The following is a 16,294-nucleotide window of genomic DNA, read 5'->3' as shown; positions in this document are numbered from 1 at the left end:
AGAGTATTAATATAATCGTCATATGAAAATAAAACATGACAACTCTGGGAAAGCTCCTGAACATGTCATCTATATAACCTGTTTAACAGAGGGCTGGCGTTTTGTTGCGTGCACAAGCTGTTTGGAACATATACATATATAATAATCTAAAATAAAGCCAAACACAAAGTTTTGGCTGTTTTTGGCAAACGTCTTCATAAAAGGAAGGTGAAAGGAAGATTTCAGCTTTCTGATGAGTCGTCCCTTTGGTGGTTGGACCCAAAAGGAAAAATGTCACAGAATCGTGAACATCAGGGTTTCGGGTCTAAGACAACATCCATCACTCACGTTACAATATAAAACATCTTTATTAGCACTGTAACCTGTAAAGTTTTCAGACACCGATCAGGCTTTTTGCATATTGTCGTTTATTCAAAAATAGTTAACACACACTGCAATGACGATATCTTGGCTGCTGTGACACACATGACTTCCTCCCCTCCAGACTGCAAGCTTTAGATCCGAGCACGTCCTCAGACAAAACATTTAGTAAAGAAACTCCTGCAGCACGATCCAATCTGAAGGCCCGGTCCAGCCAACAGCCACAAATCTGGCAAATCTTTCAAAATAAATCTCTGTATTTGTACCTGGACACTAAAATTTTGAAGGTACAGAGTCCAAAATAGAGAGTAGTTTTTGCTAGGAAGCTGTTAACAGATATTTAAGTTTTCTGTCACAAAGGAGAGCGGCCTTTATGTTTGTAGGTCACTGAATATATAATAACACTGCTAAATGACCTCAAAATGACTTTTTTTTTGGGTGACTTAAAAGAAAACAAGAAGTATTAAAAGATGCATTTGGAACAGGAGAAAAGTGTATTTACTAATAAAGCTATTCAAAGTACAGGAGGCAAATTTTAATAGATTAGTTTTAATTTGTAATTTCTATATTACTCAGATGCATTTGCTCATGTTAAAAATGTGTTTTGCTTGTTTTGTGTGTCTGACGAGATAAAGTTCTTTAACTTAAAACATGTAATTGCTAACACGTGAACGAGCTCTGGAATGTAAACCAACTCTGCATCCTTTTATTTTTACTTAAAAGCTAAAAAACTACACTTTTATTCTAAGATTTTTTTTAATTGGACAAAGTAATTTTATTGCAGGGCTGAATTTGCTAATGAGAAAAGTCTGAGAAGCACTTTTACTAAAATATTATTTAAAACATGTATTTAGTGATGGGAGATGTGTTGTGATCACGCTCCATTTCAAACAGCTACTAATTTTAACAGGTACCTAACAATCACAGTTCACCTTCACACTGTCTTTACTGAATGGCACACGGGAACGAGCCAGTATTTTAGTAAAATGCTGCCGGGACGTTTTCAGGCAGTCAAGCATGTTAGCTTGAACGCTATGCTAGCGTGACCAGTTTAGTTTTTGGCAGTTTGCGGTGAGACCGGGCCTCCGCTCCACCTGACCTCTCTCCTCAGACCCAGAATCATTCAGTTGCCTTCCCTCACGTACACTTTACCTTCTCCTCACAGCTTTAGTGTGCACACGCCTGTTAAATCTTTAGAACAGTAAAAGAAAGAGTTGGTATATCTGCAGATCTATGAATACTTAGCGAACATACAACTACTACTTGTGAACGATGGCTATGCATGGTCCCTGCCATGTGTTAACGCTGCACTGAAAACTCAGAGGAACTCAAACTTCTCCTTGTCAGGAAATATAGGAAAATAGAATTTCACAAACACATGCATTCCCCATGGAAACAGACAGGTTTTAAGAGATACAGTAAAACCCTGCAGAGAGACGAGCGTGTGAGCTGTTTTGTGTGTGTGTGTGTGTGTGTGTGTGTGTGTGTGTGTGTGTGTGTGTGTGTGTGTGTGTGTGTGTGTGTGTGTAAATGGCTTCCACAGAGAGTTGTTATGCCATGTGTTATGTTCTGTTGTGTGTTCTGAGGACCACGTTACAATGTGAACTTCAGACAGGATCAAAGGAAACAAGTTTGGAGCGAGCAGTCGCGTCTCTCTTCAGAAGATCTTTCCTTTCTTCTTGTTCTTCTCCATCGTCCTGTGAGCAGAGAATGAGAACACGAGATCAAGTCAACAGAAACAAAAACGCAAGTTTCAGACTTTATTAGTGAAATGTGGATATATGCCATATTTAATTATTATTTCTCTCCATTTTCCATTTTGTTTGATTTTTATTTTAAATGTCTGAATAATGAAGAGGCCTAAAACTAGTAAAACTAACTCCACATTTGTTCTAATGAATTTGTCTGTGTCCAGCATTAAAAAAAATTTAAAGCCTCAATACTTTTATATAACACTGAACTAAAAAACTTGAGCTTTAAAGTTCAAGTGCTGCTTTTTTCGAGTAAGAATCCATAAATTAAATAAGCAAGATTTCAAGTGTGGTTCAATAATCAAATACACAATCTGTAATGTTGCAAGACCAGACCACATGATCTGTGATCGCTGGACTAAAAAGACGTGGCTCAGAGCGTTAACCTTCGGTGACAGTGTCAGGTCAGATGTGAGTGTTACTCACTTGGATGCGTCCAGCTTCTGCTGCTCGAGGATTCTCTGCTGAGCCTCCCAGTTGGCCTTCTCCTCCTCAAACACTCGCCTCTTCTCCTCCAGCTCTTTGTACTGCGCCTCCAGGTTCCTCTTCATCTGTTCGTGGCGTCGCTCCAGCTGAAGGTCGAAACATTTGACAGAGACGGGAAAGGAAAATGAGCGACGGTGGCTTCTAAAGCTCCAGGATGGAAAGAGTCGATCACAGCTGTCACAGGAGGCTCAAGTAAAAGATCCAAGTGAGCTGCAGAGCACTGAGCTCTCAGCACTAGTGTAGTAAACACCCCGGTAATAACAATTTACAACGGTCAGCTAATCACAATCAAGAATGCTAATTGGTCATGTTATAAATAAAAATATAAACCTACTAGAAAGTTTTAAGAATACAAGTAATAATAATAATATTACAATTATGTAGTTATGTGTACATGGTTTCTCAAACTAACCTCAGCCTCTGAGTCCTTCAGTTTCTGCTTCTTCTCCTTAACCTTCATCTCAAACACCTGTTCCATTTCTGCCTCCATCTTCTTCATTTTCATCACATGCTCCCTGCGCTCCTCCTCCATCTGAGCCAGGGGACTCCTGCAGAAACAGAAAGAGGTTAGAGGCTTGATGTTGTTTAATGTTGTTCCTCAGCCCTTAGAGCGGTAAACTCCTCCACTCGCAGAGAAGCTGCTGCACTTCTGTGCATGACTAATGAATTTTTATGAAACAAAGAGCAAAGACAAATGAAGCCAATTTAGTTTCTCTTGAGTTGTTAGCCTGAGACTCTTTTTATGCTGGAGTAATAATGAGAAAAGGTAAAGATATTTCTTTCTGTTCCTATCATATACAGAATTACTGTGACAACAGCTGCTTCCACATCTGTAGCAGTTTGCTCTGTGCCCTTACCAGTGTTGGGTAAGTTACTTTAAATTAGTAACTTAGTTACATTACTAGTTACTTCTATCAAAAGTAACTCAGTTAATTCAAGTTACTTGTTACTTTCAAAGTAACTAGTTACTAGGGAAAGTAACTTTGGTTTTACTCAGAATTCTCTTGTTAATGTGTTGCTTCCATAACTTTGCCAGTCTTCTAGCTTGCTTACTTGCCACAAGTGCACTGTGCCACCTACCAATAGCAAGGAAAAGATAATGTGCATATTTCCACGAGGCAAATCCCTCGCCTGACCGCCATGATTCTAGCCTACGTCACAGCGTCATGTGCGCTTTTTACATCTAACACAAAAACTGCAGTCGTGGTGCTTTCGATTGTACTCAGAACTCGGAAATTCTGCCTTCTGAGTAGGAAGATGTAGGTAACACCAGACTGCAGATGAGCTGCATACAGGGCTGGACTGGGACAGAAAAAAAAAAAAAAAATCTGCGTGTGGGTTTTTTGTGTGGACCGTGCCACCATTATAGTAAAAATCATAAAGCCTTTGAATGAAAATAAACGCTGTTGTGACAGTGATGTTCACTGTTCTGATGGTATATATGTATCAATCTATCAATCATTTGTTGTAAGACTCAGATAATTATTTTTTAAAAGCGAGACATTTTAAATGAGAATAAGAAAGAAAAGTATTTCTTTGTGCCCCCCTCTCCCTGTTAATGCCCTACATGCCCCCCTGGCAACACTTTGCTAGACCCGCCCCTGCACAGTTACCAGCTGTCAGCTACATAAAAAAGGATCCTGGTGTTATTTGTCTCTCAGAAACAGTTCATAACTTCCCTTCAACTCATTCATGTCACCTAAAAGGTAAACCTGTTTCTCCATCACCTGTTCAGCTCTGATGAACAGCTGTATAGAAACTCCGTCATGGTAGCTAGTACGCAGTACAAAAAAGTCAGCATAACGAAAATAAACTCCACCTTAACTTGGTTTATATCTGACCCATATAGACTGCAGGTCATAACTTTTTTACCTGAAGTTCAGTTCACCTGACACTCTGGTCTCTCCTCCACTTGCTAATGTTACTGAATCTGTGGAAGCTCTGCGATAGCCACCAATCTAAATCCCAGTAACAACGTGTTCCTGATTTTGGCATAATAACTAGTTACCGTGCTGGTTACCACAATAATAACGTAGTTACTGTAACGCGTTACTTAATAAAGCGTTAGTCCCAACACTGGCCCTTACAGACTGATGGTCTATTTCTGGCTGGGCCTTACTTGGTGAGCTGTCCCTTGGTCTTGGAGGTGTCCACACCGTTACACGTGACAGCAGCAAGTTTCTTACTGCGGTAGTTCTCGTAGTGGACATTGTTGGTGACGTCCTTCAGATCCTGCATATGGGTCCTATGGAAGGGGGAGAAAAGAAGAAGAGACGTCTTAAATATAAAGAGATCAAACTGAAAAAACTTTTTCACAGGACTATATCATCCTGTGCTTTGAACCACTATAGCATTCTGTTGTAGATTTGCTGCTGTACTTGGGATCATTTCCTGATATATGACTCAATTTAGGCCAAGCTTCAGCTGTCAGGCAGACTCTGGAACACTTTGGTATACAAATCATCGACAACTCGATGAAGCCCAAATCATCAGCCCTCCACCACCGTGCTGACGGTTGTATGAGGCGTTTGGGCCGACACACCGTTTGGTTTTTGCTAAAGGTGTCGCTGTGAATTATACAGAAGTCTAAGCCGTACTGCCACGCTCTTTCTAGAGCAAAAAGGTTGTCTCCTGACAACCCTTAGACACAAATCGTACTTGTTCGGTCTTTTCCCCAATTGTACTGTAATGAACTTTAACGTTTAACTTTCTAACTGAGGCCTGTATATTGAGATGGCACTCCTGTTTCTCTAGTTTCTCCGAGTATTGCACAGTCTGAGCTTGGGCTGAATTTGCTGGGACGTCGACTCGCGAGAAGACTGTGGCATTATTCAGTACACGCGAATTCTCAAGACCAGCAACCTACCAAAACTTCTGCTTTTATAGAGGTGCTCACACTTGCTGATGACTTAATTAAGTGCATTTGAGTACCAGCACCTGGCTGTAAAAAACGTTTTATTTTTTATTTTAAATGGCTTTAAATTTGACATGTACATACTCTGGTTAAGGTGTAATGAAAAATTAGATCATCGAATAAGTTTCAAATTTACACAAACTGCAGATCTCTTCATTCACACACCAGGAGGAGCTGCAGAAAGATATTTAAACAGTTGCTACATCCACACAGCTGATCCAGTCTATATCCAGTCTAAAGTCGAGTCAGAGGATAATTCTGGCTTCTAGTGGCCACTGTGGATCTTACAAACTCTATATAACATTGCATTTGTCAAAGTGAATCTGGGGAGTAAATTGTGCACCTGATCAGCATGTTGCGCAGCACAGTGAAGTCGCAGTGTTCCCCATTCTCGACTGAAACACACAGGAAGTGAGAGGAAAACAGAGGGAGAGAGAGACAAAGATCAGAATCATTACAAATGAAGAGTTCTCACTGTAACAATCACAGTAATTATCACTATGTCTTAAGCTAGAAATGAATCTCAAGCATCATTATCTACATATTTTTACACTCCAGGGCTGTCTAACTGCTGAGTAACTGAGTAATCAGCTGTCACGCTGATATGATGATACAGAAGCAGTCCCAGCAGAATGTCATCAAATTAAGTGTGTTATTATATCAAACATATTCAGTACAGTGAAAAAAAGATTAAAACTATTAATACAAATACACACAAACAGATGCTACATGTTGTAAAGTTCATTCACCCAGCGGTTACAGAGGGAGGGGTACACGGACAGTGAGGCATTTTCAGGCGTACTCGGTTTAAAAGGGGGAGAAATAAAGGTGTGGTAAAGTATCAGTAGAAGTGGCAGACTGATTTAAAAAACAAAACAAAACAAAAAACAAAGGGTGGGAAGATATCAGGCCATGATCACATAGGATGTAGATGCTCCAACTACAGATACTTCCACATCACATACTCTGTACTGCAAATTTAATGCCTGAAAATTTTGCTTTTACATTTTTTTCCCCACTATTAACTACCTAGCAGTGGGTAGGTGCTACCGCCTCATACTGACTGCTACTTTGTCCCTTTCTGCTCCGTACTGAAGACGGCAAGCACGGAGGATGGAAAGTGTGGAGAAACCTCTGAACGTTATGAGCCCACCATCCTGGGACCTGTAGTGGGCTTTATCTGAGACACAGACACTCTGTTTAACCCTAAAGTCTTACGTCTAAGTGATTAGCAAATCATCAGCACTCAAAGCTTCATCTCTGCTGCTGCGGCTGGAAGTGAGATGGGCTATGAGAGCGAACTGCAAGAGTAATCCTGCAAACCAAAGAAATAATCTGAAAGACGCCAAATATGCAGGATTTAGTGTTAACTCTCTGTGGGTACATCACTACGAACAGGCATCTTCACATTTAGTCTGCCTCCTATCTGACCACAGCCTTTTACAAACGGACCCAGAGACACCACGCAGCTAGAACAAACTACAGCTCCTGGTCAAAAACAGCAAACATAAGTGATGTCATTTCGACATGGTACAGTTAGATGACTGTGAGTTTCAGCTCAACAACAAAAGACAAGGTTACGAGGTCAGATGGGATTCTGGAAAAGAACTGCAGATAAACTGCTGCTGAAGATGTATATGGTAGATCTCCAAGCCTCCTCTTCATCAAACGTGCTGCTCCTTTATTGGCTCGCCTTCACCCCACTTCGCAGTCAATCATCATCAGGGGAGTGAACAAGGAGGACACCTTACCATTGATGAAACTTAAGCAGTCCCGCCTCTTGGCCTCCCAAGCCAGCCATTGACCTCCTGTCTCTTCTAGAGGAGGGAGCTCTGACGGAGGGGAGGGGTACGGTTTTTCAGTTACTGTCTGCGCCCAGCAGGGGGCTAAATCTGGGTCTGGAGCAGCTGGGTTTACGGCTCACACTTGGCCCATAACAGGCCTGCTTTTTGGCCCAGATTCAGCCCAGATTTGGCCCTGATCAACACCAAAACCTGCATGTGTCCAAGCTGACTGGCTAAAGAGCGCAGGGCTTGTAGAGGGAGTGTGGCGGTTGGAAGGAGCAGGGTGTTATATGAAGTTCTCTGCATGACCAGTTGGGGGCGAAAGTCTCAGAGAGGGGACAAGTAGAGGAGCTACGTGGGATCAAAGGTCATAGGAAAAAAATAAAACAATTGCAATTGATTCGTTTTATTATTGATGAATGGCAGAAAACACCTGATGCATATTGTAGATTTTTATGATAATTCGTGTGATTTTTGTTCTTTATTCAATCAGAATATGATGGATGTTAACAGTGCATCAGGTATTTTGAGCCTGAGTGCTCTGTCTAATTGGAGTGTTTATTTAGGCCATGATGATGAACTGCATTGGCTTAATGAAACAAGAGCAAACAACCTTTAATCTCCAACATGCATTAAGTGTGTGTGCAAACACGTTCACAGCCTTAGATTAAAATTCCAAGTACGCTAATGAGTGAGAGTTCATGATACCAAGCCACATGTTACCTTAATGACTTAAATAAGCTGCTACATGCCCTTCTGCAAATTTCTAACTCTCTATTATCTGCTCATGAACCTATAAGCAATGTGTTATAATGGTGGCTCCCAGTCCTTGTTCCGATGATACAATAAGGCCTGCAGACAATCCTCAGCCCACACCAGCCATTTCATCTCTTAGTGAAAGGAACCTTGTGGTGAAGACTCAGCAGTTTGTTTGACACCATCGGAGCAAAGACGGAAACCACAGTGTTAGAGTGATGTTTCGATTACAGCTGGAGCTTCAGCACCAAACAGCCTCTAGTTTTCTCCATGATTATTCACAGCATCAGACCTGGGACAAAGCTTTACATCTGCTGGTAGATTTGAAAGGAAATATCTTTAAATGCATCATAAAGTAGGTTGTGGTTACTTTGACCAATAGACTGGTCAATATTTAGAGTAGAGTGGGATCTGGGAACATATGAGTATCTTTAAAAAAAAGGAACTTGGTGTCATAAGAAACACAAGCAGTCAGTCATATGAGCTTTAAACCTGTGGTTTCTAACATTTACTTCTAGCAGAGTGTTTTCAATATAACGTTTAGCTTGTATGAGAACTTGTCTCATACAGGGAGAAAGAAAAATGCCCTGTTTGCATTATACTGAACCTAAAAATGCTTTTCATTGACTTAATGAACAATGTCCTTAGCATGGAGCTGAAGCTGCTTTGGAATGAATCTGTGTGTTACCATTGCTGGTTACCACACGATTTACACTGACATTAATTGACGATAAGATAACCTTAACAGTTCCAAGGAAGCTGACTCCAATACTTAACCATAGTTTCGGTTTAGAATTCACACCTTTACCACAGCAGAAAGTCCTGGACTTTGTCTGCTTGGTTTCAGAATTCATTTGGAACCAGACCTTAATCATATCTTCACATTTTTTAAAGGCTCAGGGTTTGAGATTTCAGAAATCTGTAAGTTTATTGCAAACCAAACTGTGCAGTATAGGTCCACCAGACCTAGGTTCACTAGAGTGTCAATTATGTAGCCTATACAATTATAATACCTAGTAAATCATAGGCTTTGATGCCATTCATCCATTTTCCGCCACTTTTCCAGTTCAGGATTGCACTTGGACTGGAGTCCATCTCAGATTTCATAGGGTGAGAGAAGGGGTACATATTGGAGAAGTTGCCAGTCTGTCGCAGGCTAATACACAGAGACAGACAAGCATTCATACTTAAAGTCACACCCAAAGGTGATTTATGCTGTCTCTGGACTATGCGAGGAAGCTGAGGCACTCACACAGACCCCATTAAGGCATGAGGAGAACATGCAAACTATACAGGAAGGCCTCAGCCAGCTGGTGGATTTGAATCCAGGACATTTTTGCTGTGAAGTGACAGTGCTAAGCACTGCAGCCCCATGCTGCCAGGCCACGACGGCTGGAGGGTGCAGAAAACCGAAAACGTCTGCTAACTCAACTAAAGTTGGCATCCCAGACGTTTGGTTTTGCACGTGTTGCTCCATCTGTTCTGTCTGGGTTGGTTATGTTTTCCCCACAACAGTCTTACTAATTAGCATCTAATTTAATGCTTCTTTGTTATGGATGTAAATAGGTTATGCCAGCAGCCAAACTGCGATATGGCAATCTTAAAAATTAAACACTGTCGGATTTGCTAGGCCAAGGGCCCAAGGCCATCACATCGCACAATGCAGGACTATCACTTCTGAGCCACGACCAAAGACCTTGTTGTGCAGCCTTTAAGCAGGTCATCTTTTGCCTTCATAGTGCATACCCGACTTTGGTTCAGCATATTTTAAAGTCAGGTATACTTATTTGAGCCTGATTGCAAATAAAGTGGTTTAGAGAACCTGGGTAAGCATAATCTTTTCAAAATGAGCCCAATCATCTCACCGTTTGTGTTTCTTAACTTGCTAAATGTCACACTGTTCCCAGATTTTAGTAATTATGTTGGGGCAACAACAACTGATTAATGGATACAATATATAGTCAAAAATATCACAATGATTTAAGTAGTAATTAATTTAAATTATGTTCCATTTTTAAAGTTGGATTTCAAATTCTGAGATCAGATAACATAAATAATCAGTCATGCGACTCCCTGGTAGATCACTAGACCTCTTGCCCCATGTTAATAACTAGCATACAGCATGATTATGAACACTCAAAGGAAGTGACATAATAAGGCTTATGTAGCCTTGCTCATCTGACTTAAGTCAGTCTGGATCAAGAATTTCAAAATCATTTTACATTGTGGGCCACATGCAGCCAACTTTGGGCTTCTGTTGACCGGACCAATGAAACTCCAGTTTCTGTGTTTTGTTAGTGGCCATTGGGGAGACTGTTATCAATAGAAAAAGGTGCAAGACTTGTGAAAATGCAGATACGTCCAACATTTAAGTCTTTCTTTACATTTTCCAAAGCCATCCAATTGGTGGGAATGGAGTCTTTGCCAGGCTGATTCTGGCCCCCAAGCCTTATATTTGATGCCCCCGGTCTCAATTATTTTGTGTTTAAAGCAATCTGCTTGCTGGCCATTATTTTGCTAGTGGACATTCTAGATTGCAGGTGCTTGTATAACCCTCTTGTAGATTTCCCACTCAAAATGTTTGAGTGAAACAAGCACTGTTGGTGTCATCTTTCTCCTTCATTACACTGCCCTGAAGTTAACATTAGAAACATTCCTGATCTGTTGAATGATAAGGTGAGTGAGTGAGTGAGATATTTAGTTTTAATTCTTTCCTCGACAATGTTCTCAGATTTTTGGGGGGTTCCAAATACCAAAAAACCCTAAAACTGTAAATGTGTTAGTTCATATAACTGGCTCACTGTAGGGTCTGATATGAATGTCTTACAGATTCTTTAAGTGGGTATCTCTAATTTTCTATCAAGAACCAGGTTGCTTTTTCTAGAGGCTAATTCAGACTAAGTATTAACAAAGAGCGTAGGGGCGAGAGTCTACCAGGAACACATGAATGTGTTTGGTGGGTGTTTCAAAATAATTGTCAACATTTCTTTTTGTGCTTTCAAAATAAGGTGAGTGTTTGGAAGATATTAAGAAAGCCCAAGTCTGATTAGAGAATTGGTTTGACCATCAGCCTAATGATGAGAGAGCACAGCAACAGAAAAGTGGAAGGAAAGGAGGAATGGGCAGATACTGGCAGGAGGGAGGAGGGGATATACTTTAGGGAAGGAAGAGTGGGGGAGAAAAATGAGGCTGAAATAAAGTGAAAGATGGCTTTGTTTACCAAAAATGCCCTCTGTCAGTCATGGAACAGAATAGACAAAGAAAAAAAAAAAAGAAAAGAAAAAAAGAGAAAAGAATGAAATAGTGAAAGACTGATAAACGGTCAACCACAGAGAATAAAACTGTATATTACTTTATATATAAATATATATAGTGAGAAAGATATATGTACAGCAAATTACCTTCCAGAACACAAATCAAAGTGAACAAGCCGGTAAGAGCAAGAAGAGTTCATTGCGGCTATCGGTGACACCCCAAATTACACCTATTCCTCCTTTTCCAGAATCCCTATGGGGTCTAACACTAGCAAAAGGAGTTGTGGTTTTGTGTGTGTACTGAAGGGAGGAGAGGTAGGTGTACAAGGTAAGAATGTAGAAACAACCAACCAGATAACCTTTTACTTGTCAAAATGTAATTGGGATCCCAACAGATTCAAGTACATTCACACAGTCCTGGCAGTATGTGTGACTTCATGTATATGCAGTTCTGGGGGTAGTGTACAAAGTCTTGTATTAACAATGTATTAATCAGAGTTTAAAACCCTGCAAAACCAAATTATAATTGATGTATTAAAGACAGCCCAAACCTTCACTTCTACATAAATGCTTAACAGGACCTGGACTTCATTGCCGTTCAATCTACAGGAGTTGTTTGCAATGACAGAGAATATAAAAGTCCCAGTTTTATCCCTAGGGTTTTGGAAAGTACAACTCTAAGAACAATTAGACTCTAGTGGGGGAAAAAAACAACAAACTGGTTCCTCTGGTGGAAAAACAAGTAGAAAAAGTTCTTAGACTCCAGAGCAACGTGTGGTCAGAATGTGGCTATATGTGGACTTGTTGTTGTGTCTGATGAAGCAAAGCCGTGGTTTGAGCAAGGTCCAAGGGTTGGCAGTGAACACACTTTTTGCTGATCTCCCAGGCACTTCCCATTGGTAGGTTAATTGATGATATAATGTCTTCTATGAATGGTGAAAAATCTTCATTAGAGCTAGTTGATACTGCTGTTGACAAACAGGTCTCATCTTATTGGAGGCGTTTTGGCTACTCAATGGCCCCCAACTTAGTGGATGAAGTTGGTCCTAGAGGTTAAGTCTGAGTCTTGAAGATTCCAGTTGATACTCAGGTACAAAAGACCCAAACCTGACTAGGTCTCAAGTCTACTCTAACTGGGTTGGGAGGGATCTTGTTTGTGTGTCAGTTTGATCAATGCCACAGGGTTCCTTTCAGCTCACAAAAGGTACTATTCTTTTATTTATAGTTTGCAGGAGGTGGAAACAAGAGCTTTAGTGACTAGCAAAGTTCTTAGAAAGGCAAAGGCTTTTAAGAAAGACCTCTCTAAGAAATTTTCACATTACACAACGTGATATTTTGTCTTTTATGGGTTGCATTTGATCATTTATGAACAGATTTCCTTGTTTACATTTTGACAAGTCGTTGTGTTAGCTGGTAGTTAACACACTGAGTGGGTACAGGGGGTTGTTGTGGAGAACATGCACCGTGTTCCACACTCAGAAATATCATGCTTCATCCATTCCAAAAATAGAGAACACTGTTATTGCTGGACGCTCTCAAACACCATCAACCTTCAAACACCATGCTCCAGCCTTCTTTCTCACATCAGTCATTGTCTGACCAAAGTGCAGTGACATACAGCAACTCTTAAAACCAGATATGAGATGAAAATAATCGTCATTGCTGCAAATCATAAAAGGTTTCAAGGGCCTACATTTGTTTTCTAGGTCATTTTACAGATTTCCGGTTTGGCTATGGAATGAAAACTTGCTTTCCAGCACAGGATCCGAGTCAACCTACCTTCTGCCACACCCCATGGGTACTGACGACCTCTGACCTTCTTGCCGTTCACTTCAATAACGACATTGCTGCCAACCACTGCCAGCGGCATTTTTTCCTGGAGAACAAACAAGTTGAGCATTGTTTTAGTTCAGGGCCCTTTCTCAATTCTAAGTAGGCAAGTACGTACTTGCGTTCTCGGCGAGACCGGACTTGCCGAGACCGCACGGGAGTACGGACTTGCCGAGAACGCGAGCACGGACTCGCGATTTGTACAATTGGAACACCAGCGTACTTGATGATGTCACAGGTCCGGAGTTTTTACTGCCGTCCCCTCTTAATTTAACTGTGATTAATATGTTATGAAGCTTAACTTTAATCACAGCCAAACCAATTTACTCAGGAACAAATAAAACACTGAAATAAACCAAACATTAACATTTAGAAGTGATCTAAGTGACTTATATATCATGTTTAACCTCAGTAGCGAAATCTCTATTAATAAAAATAGTGTACATGTATGTCTTAATACAATAGACAGCTGCTGGGGTTTGTTTAACCCGAGTAGCAAAAAGACCGTGGGGGGTTTGAAAACGATGTGCCGGGTAGGGATGGGTATTGATAAGATTTTCACGATTCAGATTCCATTTTCGATTCTTTTTAACGATTCGATTCATTATTGATTCTCTTATCGATTCTTATTTTTAAAAAGGAGAACACTAAGGTCGATTAGCTTAGAACTTTGTTTTATATCTTCTCTTTGAACATCCTCCATCCTCTAGCTTCACTGTCCTAATGTTATGCTAACATAGCTGTGTTGCTAGCAATCATGTAGCACAACATTATATACACCAGGTAGTCCAACTTCAGTACTCCTACAAACGTCACTGCTGTTTAGTTTTCTGTCTTCATTTATGTTGGAAGTGGTAGCAGTTAGAATTAGTTTCAAAAATCTCTCAATCAGAACATGGCATGTCATGTTTAGGTGGAAACTAGTGAGCTAACTTCCTGTTAACTTCTAACTCCGTTAAATTGAATAACTTCTTTTCATGGATGCATGGATGTTAAACTTAATTGTTACACACCTGCTAAAGCAGCAACGCTGATGATTTTATTAAAGATGAAAGAATTTAGACCGTTTTTAACTCTTAGTGTTCGTTTGACTTTGGGACCTGAAGAAGACGGAGTTTTGGACCCAGATTGCTCCGCGAAGTTCCTCACTACGGCAGCCGTAATACTGTGACAATCCATCAAAACATTATTTAAACAGATTTCTGCACACCAAAATGGTTTGAGGTCAGTAAGCACAACCAGAATTCATACATAAGGCACACTCTTGATTTTTGAGAAAATTAAAGGATTTTAAGTGTGCCTTATAGTGTGGAAAATACGTTATACAGAAGCAAAGAATATATCGCGATATATATCGTTACCGCACATGCTTCAAATTATATCGCGATATGGATTTTAGGCCATATCGCCCAGCCCTACTACAAATAAAGAGAATAAATTTGCCATAAAGGAATATAAGTGAAATTTAGCTTTAAAGCTGGTGTGACTTCACATCTAACTGTTGTAACGAGTCAGGTGCGTTTCCCGCCGAACAGCAAGCATCAACACTCACTGAAGCTTTAGTGGTCACCTTCATCACATTCATACTTCTGTCAAGTTTTCATTCTTTTTCACTGTGATCATTATATCATCTCATTTTGTCAAAGTCATCAGTCAAAAGTGGAGAAATGATCAGCAAAACCATAAGGACCTATTTTCTAACATTTACATAATTAATATGCATTTTCTGTTGACACGTTTTCCCAAAAGTCAGCTAACGTATCTCAAAACTGTAACGAAAATCTAAAAGCCAATGCAGGAACCGGCTAGCTATCATCTGCTGATGTGTCAGAATTTGTCTGGAGGCAATGGTCAGTGTTTCCAGACTTGCTGGCAAAGGTTTATAATGCAAATATAAAGCCAAACTGTTTCCAGACAAACTGTTGGTGTCAAAATTGCATTTTAGCAAACTCTTTTGTCGATTTGCTTTCCACATGGACCATTTGACGCTTAGAAACAAAAGTCTGCTCAAACACAACAGTTTTTGGACAAATGGAAACCAGGAAGCATCCGGTACCAGAAATCTCACTTCTTATTTACCTTTTCTGTATATTCATATATGCATGACAACAGTGACTGCGTCAGGGAGTTATGTGCATGACAGTCACCAAAGTTCATCAGTCTGTCTTTAAATCTGATGATCAGTTATTCAATCAGCCTTATAAGTGAGATAGCAGCAGCTATATGTGGACCTTGAACAAAGGACACACCGATCTTTGGTTGTCCCTGCGGAGATCAATCGGAAAACTCTGAGTCAAGCTTGAAAAGAACTGCATCCTTCATTACCTTGATCTTCCGGACCAGCTTATTGTCCTCATCCTCGTCTACATCTGGAAACTCGTATATTTTAATCTTGTGCTCTTGAATCTCTTTCATAATCTGAAGAGAGAAAGTGATCAGTTACCAACAGATCTGCATACACAGAGCTAAGATATCACATTAGCTTCACTTGTATTGGGTGTACGATACACAATGTTGCTTAGTTTAACATTACTGAATGGAAGGAGGCCCAAATGTGTGCATGCCACTGTATGTGCTGCTTGTAGAAAGTAAAGATGATGGCACATATGCAACAGCTCAGTTTCTCAGTATGCCTTAGTTAGCACCTTTAATGTGACACAAATGTGCAGAAATACCTGTTTTTTAAAAAGATGGCACTCCTCAGGCGTCAGTGTGTCAGCCTTTGCGATGAGAGGTATGACATTGACTTTATCATGGAGCCTTTTCATAAATTCTATATCAAGAGGTTTTAGGCTGAAGAGGAGACAGAGAAGGAAAAGCATGAGGAGGACAGATAGCTACTGGCCGAGGATGCTCATCATGTGCTGAGTGAATAAACCATTTTCCTTTGAAGACTGAGTTAGAGAAATATTTGCTTCGTCCCTTTGCATGCTGGATTTCTCTTTACTCTCAGAGGCTGAATATCTACAGACTAAGACAGGGGTAGGCAACTCCAGGCCTCGAGAGCCGGTGTCCTGCAGGTTTTATATGTGTCCTTGATCCAACACAGCTCATTTAAATGGCTAAATTAGCTCCTCAACATGTCTTGAAGTTCTCCAGAGGTCTGGTAATTAGGGCTGCCACGATTAGTCGACTAGTCACGATTACGTCGACTATCAA

At 40.4% G+C, this 16,294-nt stretch overlaps 1 protein-coding gene across 4 annotated transcripts in view; it reads right to left on the bottom strand.

The window, feature by feature from the left end:
• Positions 1-384: 384 nt before the first annotated feature.
• Positions 385-16,294, bottom strand: part of LOC102198127 (septin-7-like) — a 58,293-nt gene continuing 42,383 nt past the window's right edge. For 2 of the 4 annotated variants that reach the window (XM_005751187.1, XM_013915435.1), the window contains exons 6-14: positions 15,811-15,928; positions 15,461-15,553; positions 13,085-13,181; positions 11,272-11,283; positions 5,855-5,906; positions 4,717-4,842; positions 3,010-3,145; positions 2,538-2,683; positions 385-2,057 (exon numbers count right to left, since the gene is read on the bottom strand). In XM_005751187.1, coding sequence (XP_005751244.1) covers positions 2,018-2,057; positions 2,538-2,683; positions 3,010-3,145; positions 4,717-4,842; positions 5,855-5,906; positions 11,272-11,283; positions 13,085-13,181; positions 15,461-15,553; positions 15,811-15,928 — 820 coding nt within the window. In that variant the 3' untranslated portion in view covers positions 385-2,017. The remainder of the gene's footprint in view (positions 2,058-2,537; positions 2,684-3,009; positions 3,146-4,716; positions 4,843-5,854; positions 5,907-11,271; positions 11,284-13,084; positions 13,182-15,460; positions 15,554-15,810; positions 15,929-16,294) is intronic. The other 2 variants (XM_005751189.1, XM_005751188.1) reach the window with 1 other exon arrangement.

Source organism: Pundamilia nyererei, unplaced genomic scaffold, assembly GCF_000239375.1.
Source record: "Pundamilia nyererei isolate P.nyererei 1_Seehausen unplaced genomic scaffold, PunNye1.0 scaffold00303, whole genome shotgun sequence".
Classification (NCBI taxonomy): Eukaryota; Metazoa; Chordata; class Actinopteri; order Cichliformes; family Cichlidae; genus Pundamilia; species Pundamilia nyererei.
This window is presented reverse-complemented; position numbering and strand designations above follow the sequence as displayed.